Here is a 10000-nt window from a genome sequence, read left to right on the forward strand (position 1 = left end):
TTCGAGAGTGGTTCACGTCGGCAGCTGGTGAGTGGAGGAGGAAGGGAGGGAGGGAAGGAAGAGAGGGAGGGAAGGAGGGAGGGAGGATGGGAGAGAGGGAGGGAGGATGGGAGGATGGGAGGGAGGGAGGAAGGAGGATGGGAGAAAGGAGTGGGAGGGAGAGAGGGAGGGAGGGAGGGAGGATGGGAGAGAGGGGGGGAAGGAGAGAGAGGGAGGGAGGGGGTTAGGGAGAGAGAGGGAGGGGGAGGGGTTAGGGAGGGAGGAGGGGGAAAGGGAGGAGGGAGGGAGGGGAGGGGAGGAAGGAGGGAGGGAGGAGGGAGGAGGGAGGGGGGATGGGAGAGAGGGAGGGGGAAGGAGAGAGATGGAGGGAGGATGGGAGAAAGGGAGTGGGAGGGAGAGAGGGAGGAGGGAGGGGGGATGGGAGAGAGGGAGGGGGAAGGAGAGAGACGGAGGGAGGGAGGGGGTTAGGGACAGAGGGAGGGAGAATGGGAGAGAGGGAGGGGAAGGAGAGAGAGGGGAGAGAGGGAGGGGTTAGGGAGGGACGGTAGGTGGGAGGATGGGAAAGAGGGAGGGGTTCAGGAGGGAGGGAGGATGGGAGAAAGGGAATGAGAGGGAGGGAGGGAGGGAGGGAGGGAGGGAGAGAAGGAGGGAGGGAGGGAGGGAGGGAGAGAGGGAGTTAGGAAAGTAGGGAGGGAGGAGGGAGAAGGAGATAAGGAGGGGGGAAGGAGAGAGGGAGTGGGGAAGGGAGAGAGGGAGGAGGGAGGAGATAAGGAGGGGAAGGAGAGAGTGAGAGAAGGGAGGGGGAAGGAGGGAGGGAGATAAGGATGGGGAAGGAGAGAGGGAGAAAGGGAATGGGAGGGAGGAGGGATTGGGAAGGAGAGAGAGGAGGTATGGGGAAAAAGAATGAGGGAGAGATGGATAGGGTGATGGAGAGAGGTATGGGGAAGGAGAGAGAGAGAGAGAGAGAGAGAGAGAGAGAGAGAGAGAGAGAGAGAGAGAGAGAGGAGAGAGAGAGAGAGAGAGAGAGAGAGAGAGAAGGAGAGAGAGAGAGAGAGAGAGAGAGAGAGAGAGAGAGAGAGAGAGAGAGAGAGAGGAGGGAGAGAGAGAGAGAGAGAGAGAGAGAGAGAGAGAGAGAGAGAGAGAGAGAGAGAGAGAGAGAGAGAGAGAGAGAGAGAGAGAGAGAGAGAGAGAGAGAGAGAGAGAGAGAGAGAGAGAGAGAGAGAGAAAGAGAGAGAGAGAGAAAGGAGAAAGAGAGAGAGAGAGAGAGAGAGAGAGAGAGAGAGAGAGAGAGAGAGGAGAGAGAGAGAGAGAAGAGAGAGAGAGAGAGAGAGAAGAGAGAAAGAGAGAGAGAGAGAGAGAGAGAGAGAGAGAGAGAAATAGAAAGAGAAAGAGAGAGAGAGAGAGAGAGAGAGAGAGAGAGAGAGAGAGAGAGAAAGAGAAAGAGAGAGAATGTGTGTCTGTGTGTGCTTACGAGTGCAGACTCTTTTCATTCTTTCTTTCTTTCTTTCTTTCTTGAGTGCGGAGGTCTTGTCAAAGATGCAGTTGCACGAAGAAGTGTTATAAAACCCGAGAACATAAATTATGATCTTATCTATGACAATAAATGCAACCCAAGTCATAAAACTATAACAACACTTTCACCACTCTTGCTTAATAAATCCTGATAATGTTGACCTGGTCCCACACCCCACGAAACAAATAGACAGACAGATACAACACCAATAAACAAATACAAAATCAAATACAACAGTATCAAACACACAAACAAATACAACGTTTAACACAAACATACAAATACGACATTAAACAAACAAATACAGCATTAAACAAACAAATACAACATTAAATAAACAAATACAACATTAAACACACACATACAAATACATTAAACAAACACAAACAAATACAACATTAAACAAACGCACAAACAAATACAACAACAAACAAGAACGTCCAACTCAGCCCCTAACCCCCACCTCCTACCCCCTTGTCCCCCCACAGCGGCACCCACGTCAAGAAGAACAGCTGCGACGTGCGAAGGGAGGTTCTCGCAGCCGTCAGCCGCTTCAACGGGGGCAAGCAGTGGCTGTTCCCGCCCACGCTCGTCCTCCAGGCCAACTACAGGGGCGCCGCGAGGTCCAAGAAGGGCAACGGCGGCTGGGGGGACCTCAGGGACAGGCAGTTGTGTCGGGCTATAGGCAACGGGACGGCCTCGGAGGACACGCTCGTGAGGCTGCAGTTCCCGGAGAGGGAGTGAAGGACGGTGCTCTTCGACCCTCTGGATTGCGTCTCTTGATTGCGTCTCCGGATTGCGTCTGCGGCTTGCGTCTTCGGATTGCGTCTCCGATCTGCGTCTGCTGCTTGCGTCTCCAGCCTGCGTCTTCGGCCTCGATCGAGATGCAGGGAGGGAAAGCCTGTCTTGTGACTGTTCCGAGACGAAGAGAAAGGGAGAAGGAATTGACTTGCGAAGGACGAATCGTATGATATGAAACACAGACATACATACTCACTCTTTCTCTCTCTCTCTCTCTCTCTCTCTCTCTCTCTCTCTCTCTCTCTCTCTCTCTCTCTCTCTCTCTCTCTCTCACTCTCTCTCTCTCTCTCTCTCTCTCTCTCTCTCTCTCTCTCTCTCTCTCTCTCTCTCTCTCTCTCTCTCTCTCTCTCTCTCTCTCTCTCTCTCTCTCTCTCAATCTGTCTATTTATCTGTCTATCTATCTACCTCTCACTCATCACACACACACATGCTGGGTATATAATATACACTTACATACAAGTAATTATGGTTATGTGCAAGGAATGTTTGAGTGCACGCCAATACGTACAAACTCATCGCACACATTTACATAACAAATACCACCATGAGATTTTGATTCACACATAGGCCGTTCAGTCAATCAAACAAGTAGTCAATCACTATATACTGTATATCACACACACATACACGTGCGTATATGTATATATATACGTACACACACACACACACACACACACACACACACACACACACACACACACACACAGACACACACACACACACAGACACACACACACACACACACACACACACACACACACACACACACACACACACACACACACACACACACACACACACACACACACACACACACATATATATATATATATATATATATATATATATATATATATATAGATGATTGATAGACAGACAGAGATATATGTATATATATACATTCAAATATATATATATATATATATATATATATATATATATATATATACATATACATACATACATACATATACATATATATATATATATATATATATATATATATATATATATATATCACTCACCGCGGTTTATATCGAACCCAAACGATTCAATCTCGACCAAGTTCGAATCACTTTATCTCTTTGTTCTCGAAACAGGAGTGTGTTTGTTATCTAGTCAAGTGTGAAGCGAAATAGAAAATAAAACAGAGAGAAACAATGAAGAAGAGAGAGAGAGAAAGATATAAAACATGAATAATGAAAAAAGACAAAGAGAGAGAGAAATAAAACACAGAAACAATGAAGAAGAGAGAAAAATATATAAAACATAAATAACGAAAAAGACAGAGAGAAAGAAATAAAACCCATAGAAATAATGAAGAAGAGAGAAAGATATAAATAAAAACATATAAATAACGAAAAAGACAGAGACAGAAATAACGAAAGAAAAAAAATCGGTCGAAACAGCCAATTTACGGTGTTTGTTTACCTTATAAACGCAGTCGTTCCCGGACACTTAAGAAGCTTCAGCACACAGGCTTCTGTGGAACGACTTGGTACAAAACGTGTCGTCTCTTAGCTTGGGACAGACTGTACAGTGCCTTCAGAGTGATACTGTGTGCCAACCGCCTCAGTGCCATTTCCGGTAGAGTGGTAGGGGAAAAAAATCAACCAAAGTTCATATTCTTCTACTTGCAAAGGGGGTGTAGGTAGCGGGGTGTGAGGGTGATCTTATAGTGATATAGTGCATAGTGTTACAAAGCAATCTGTTCCGGTTTAGCACATGGTGGAAATTTCGTGTGACAATGTATTATTATTTTTTTTTTTCACTGGTAATCAGGTAACGTGTAAGGAATATCATTCCATCTTTTGTACGAAGTGATCATCAACATAACGACACATTCCGTAGATGTTATTAATGTGAACTACACTCCATGACACTCCTTTATTTTCTTCGATACGAATTGCATTAAAATTACACTTAGATATGGCCAGTAGATCTGAAACCTGGCTCGCCCTTTTGGCCTCAACGAGAGAGCACAGCATCGGGTCACCCTATCTGCCGTCGTCACAATTCTTAACATATGTGCAATTCTTTCATATTCTTTCGCATAGGTATTTGGCACATTTGTGTTACAGAGCTGCATGTAGTTGTTTGCACTCCTGTCAAAATCCATTGACGTTATAGAAGAGAGAGTGTTTGTATTCAGAATGATATTCGTGTTAAAATCGACTCCCGGCATAACTCCCTCTTACAAATCCAATTATTTATTGTATGTCTTGGTAATTTATTATGCACAAAAAAAAAAATGACATTTCTCTTTTTATGGAGGAAAATTTAGATGTGTGTTTTTGAATATTATTGGAGGCTTTCGCGATATAGGGTGGAATTTCAGCCTAAAAAAGAGGAAAAAAAGAAAGAAAAAGATTTAGATGAAAATATGTTGTATATCGGTGACGGTGTGAAATATAGTATCGATTACAGCATATGTCGCTGGTATCGGCTGTGAATGTTAACCAGAATGGAGATTTTTTTTATCCTAATTATTCAGATATTTATGAGAATATACTTGAGAAATAAAATTAAGTTTTTGTTCGTTTGTCTTAATCGTTCCTATTTCTCCTATGACTTTATACTTCCGTGAAGGATTCATGTCGAACAAAACTGCTATCAAGGTAACGAAGAAACAGACATGCATATCCATAGTCTTATATAGTTTCTTAACGGCATTAAATAATTACGCAATATTTACATAATGCATAATAAAGATGATGATAATAAAAAAGATTATGATGATAATAAGGTAATAATGATAACAATAGGGATAACAGTAACAAAATACAATAATGATAATACATTACACTCATACTTGGCCTTCGCAATCCACTCGTAATATTTACAGATAATTTATTCTACATCATTATGTTCGGGAAATGTTGCTAAAGACTATCACGATTCCTTCTTCAACAAACGCAGTATTTAAACTCAACATCTGCACACCCTACAGAGCCTGTCGACGTTCTATGTTAAAACATGTTGTTAGTGCTCAAATTTTCATCTGTTTTGTACTGTATCTTATTATTTTTATTTATTTTTTTTTATGTTAGTTTAATCTTATTACGATGATGAACTATATTATATATGATGTTATTATTTAGTAGTAGTAGTGATGGTAGTAGTAGTAGTATATTACAATTAATATTATTATCATAATTATTATGATTATTGTTATCATTATTATCATTATTATTACCGTTGTCATTATTATAATTATTGTTATTATCATTCTTACTATTTTTATTATTATCATCATAATCACCTTTAGTATCATTATAATTGTTGTTGTTATAGTCATCAGAAGAAGCACAATGATGATGTAATGATAATAATGACAGTAATAATGATAGCACTAATAATGACAATAATCTTAATAGTAACAGTAGCAATAATAATGATATGATGATGATAATTATAATAACACTTATTATGATAATGCTAAAATAGCGATTATGATGACAATGATAATCACAATAATAATAATGAGAATCATATATATTACTAATAACATTTATGATGATAAAGCTAAAATTGCGATTATGATGACAATGATAATCATAATGATATTGATAAGAATCATAACATAAATATAACAAGAAAGACGAATATCAAAGGTACTAATAATGATTACACTACTTACTACTAACAGTTATTACCATTACCATAACAAGGCTAACAATACAAACAAATAAAGATATTTGTCTATTTTTCTCATTCATCAATCAAAAGTTACACAGCCTACAGCTACCCTAAGTTATTTGTTGTGCCACGTTGTCCTGACTACACTTTGTACACACTGTACGCACATTGGGCAGCAAGGACATTAACCCCACTTTAAATATTTACTTTTTTTAATGCTTGAAAGACATAAATGGTGCAACTATTCTTCACAGGTAAGGTATGGTGGATACAAGTGTTTATGTTGATAGAATGTTGATGTAAGACAAAGTTGGGTCAAATAATGATTTGTGAGAGCTATGAAGATGATGATGTAGGTAGTGATGGAAGCATTTTGACATTTCAAAATTTCTGTGGGTTAAATAATGATGGTGATAGCAATGATGGTGATAATGATAATGATATAGAATTTTGACATTTTGACATTATTTCTGTGGGTCAGATAATGATGATGGCATTTTAACATTTTGACATTATTTCAATGGATGAAATAATAAATATTCAGTAATGATTACAATTGATGATAATACTGATAATGGTAAATTGAAAAAAAGTGACAGTAATATTAAATATCAAACAGGTATTTTTTCTCCGTAAGCTTTTATCCCAAGGACAAAAATATTGACTAAATTACTTTCGTAGTTATTCAGAACTCTTCCTGGGTTTGTCACAACCTCGGAATAATAACAGTTTTCCTGATTTCACACCATAATTTTAGCCAAAGGTATTGTGTGTTCATTCAAAAGCACTACTTGAACAATGGAAAATTATTCCCATAATTTGAATAATGATAATGCGTAGGAAAGGTGCAGTCCGCAGTACCCACAAATTTATTCCGTTCATTCACTTCCCAAAATAAAAATAATTGTGATAAAATTTATGTGACACTAATAAACAGAACAACAATAGTGATGACTGCGAAACATAATTCATAAATCAATTAAATACTGAAACATACATCATTGTCTTTAATAGTACCTTTTTTCGTTGTTTCTCAAACAGATTGCCACTGTAGCTAAGCAATCCATTGCTCATTTTTCAACTGACATTTTCTAATTCATAGACCGTATTCATGTTGGCAAATGTATAAATGTATGAATGAGAATTAATTTTACAATACAAGAGATGTATTTGACCGGTTTCGACTATATCTTCGTCAGAAAGATATATTCAAAAGCGGTCAAATACATCTCCTGTATTGTGAAGATATTCATTCTCATTCGTACCTTTCTACATACAATTTTCTACCTCATTCATATAGAACTCGTATGAATTTCAGTGGCTCAAGAAGGAAAATGGAATACCTTAGCTACACGATCCAATTTGAGGGGATATAACAAAGTATTCGCCCGGTACTCTTTCTATCGTGGACATGAACGTTACAAAACGGCATTGGGAATTGCTTGTTAGAATGGACGCCAGTCATGCTTCAAGGCGGTTGGAGCAATCACATCGATTTCTGTTGGTATTTACAGTAAGTAAAATTTGGCAATCCATCATGCTATGTAGATACGGGAGGGGCATAATTTTACACATATATTGACTTGTACACACACGCACAGGCACGCATACTCACGCGCGCGGGCACACACACACACACACACACACACACACACACACACACACACACACACACACACACACACACACACACACACACACACACACACACACACACACACACACACGCATACACATAGATGAATAAATATATAGATAACGCGCACACGCACTCATATAAATAAATATACAAATAAACATATAGATAAATCCACACATAGAGACAGATCAACAGAGATAAATATTCATCCATTTACATGACCGTGCATAGAACCGGTACCTGGGACAACCCTATATCACACTGACAGTGATGAGTATTTCCGTCCGCCTTTCCCTTTGTCCACCTGGTCGAAAAAATTAAGCTTGGTCACTGTCCCCTTTACCCTATAATGCAGATATTTGACATTACGTAAGGTGGTTCGTGTAGAAATCTCATGTTGACTGTTTTCTGGAACAGGATATGTAAATAGAATCGAATATTTGTCCCTTTAGGTATGTGGGAAACAAATACTAGTTTATTTATAGTCATATGGAATAATTTGAACCTAATACTATTCTCTTTAAATATATAGAAATCTTTTACTTGCTCTCATAAGCAAAGTGAGCATTATATGGGCTACGACTGAACACATACATATTTCTTTGTTGGATGTCAATTTGTGCCACCGGAATAGAGCAATGTTTTATGTGTCACTCGCCAAGCCAAGGTCATTCAAGGTAGTTGGAATAAAGGTTTGTGTTTTGTTGACCTTGAATAGGTTATTAAGCATCGTCGTTCTGAACCTGGTCGAATGCATATTGGTATATGAATATTTAAATGTAAAACATAGTAAAATACATGACTAGAAATAAACCATCTTACTCATATATCATTATGTTAATATGAGTGTATGAGTGTGTGTGTGTATGTGTATAGATATGTATGTATGCATGTATGTATGTATACTGATGATGATGAAAATGATCATGATGATAATGATAATTTGTAATGGAATAATGATGATAATGATGATAATAAAAATGATGATAGTAATGATATCAAGATTAATAAGGATGAAAACAACAGTGATGATATAATGATGGTACTGATAAGGATGATGATGAAAATAATGATAATAATAGCCATAATGATAATAATGGTAATGATAATAATAATGATTAAAAATTATAATAATCATGGTAATAAAAATGATAGAAATAATAATGATAACAAAAGTGTGATATTGATACTTCTACTACTACTATCAACAGTAATAACAATGATAATGTTGATGATAATGATCAAAGTCATAATTGCATTTTTTGATTTATAATGGTACTAGTAATGATGATGATAATGTTAATAGTAATTATAATCATGATGATAATAATGATAATTATAATGATAATAATAATGATATTAGTATGTGATAATTATATTAATAATGATATTAGTATTAGTGATAATGATAATAATAATGATATTAGTGTTAGTGATAATGATAATAATAATGATAATAATAATGATGATAATAATGATACTAATAAGAGAATGATAATACTAATAATGATAATGATAATAATGATAATGATAACAGTAATAATAATAATTATGATAATGACAATTATGATCATAATGATAGTAATAGAAATTATAGTAATAACAATTGTAACGATATTGACGAAATCATTATGATCAATTCAAATAAAGGATGGCTACTTATCTATTTTCCTCTTTTTTTAACTTTTTTTTACTCCTTTAAATTTCGTTCATTTTGCCCCCCTTTACCGATGACGAAAGAACCTCATTTGTACGACTTTCGATTTGACAAATTTTCTTTTCTTCTCATTCCTTCTTTCGCGTTTCATATATCTACGGTTCTACTTTATCCTTGCCATTGTCGGTTTCATCGAGTTTCATCTATTTTATTTTATTTTTATTCTCACCAATAAGAAGACGAAAGACGCTCATTTGACGCCTGTGGTTTGTTTACATGGCAGAGCGCGCGAAAGAGTGTGAAGGAATAAGGACACAACACTACTTCTGTTTTTCTTCTTTTTCCTGTGTTTTAAGGTATTGTGGCCTTTTATTGAAGCCAATTGATGTAGGTTAATCTGCTTTGAAGTGGATGCCGTGTATCGCTTGTTAAATTAAGGTCATTTGGGTTGGATATTGGAGAATATTTCGTGATTCTTCTCCGTCGTTGACTTTTTCAACTCGTGTCACTCGGAATGTGTGTTTTATGATAATTCAGAAGGGAAGGTGAATTATTTTATCATGAAACACTAAATTAAGATAATGGCGGTCGATTTCTCTAAAGATATTATCTCGAGTTTGTACAAAACGACTTGAAACTATTGGATTGCTTACCCGGTATAATTTCGTTTTTCTTTGGCCAAATTTACCAAATCCCCGCAATGGCTCTCTAAATAAGTATTTTTTGTAGTTGGAATGGCTTTGTTCAGTCC

The 10000-nt window shown here is 37.5% G+C and overlaps 2 protein-coding genes across 2 annotated transcripts in view; both read left to right on the forward strand.

The window, feature by feature from the left end:
- Positions 1-3003, forward strand: part of LOC113803532 (alpha-1,6-mannosyl-glycoprotein 2-beta-N-acetylglucosaminyltransferase-like) — an 86368-nt gene extending 83365 nt beyond the window's left edge. Inside the window, exons 6-7 of the mRNA XM_070118522.1 lie at positions 1-27; positions 2002-3003. The exon at positions 1-27 is cut by the window's left edge and continues 188 nt beyond it. Coding sequence (XP_069974623.1) covers positions 1-27; positions 2002-2257 — 283 coding nt within the window. The 3' untranslated portion in view covers positions 2258-3003. The remainder of the gene's footprint in view (positions 28-2001) is intronic.
- A 6511-nt stretch (positions 3004-9514) lies between these two features.
- Positions 9515-10000, forward strand: part of LOC113803514 (replication factor C subunit 4) — a 9085-nt gene continuing 8599 nt past the window's right edge. The window contains exon 1 of the mRNA XM_070118427.1: positions 9515-9605. The gene's annotated coding sequence lies outside the window, so the exon portion shown is untranslated. The remainder of the gene's footprint in view (positions 9606-10000) is intronic.

The sequence above is a fragment of the Penaeus vannamei genome, chromosome 42 (assembly GCF_042767895.1).
Source record: "Penaeus vannamei isolate JL-2024 chromosome 42, ASM4276789v1, whole genome shotgun sequence".
NCBI classification, from domain to species: Eukaryota; Metazoa; Arthropoda; class Malacostraca; order Decapoda; family Penaeidae; genus Penaeus; species Penaeus vannamei.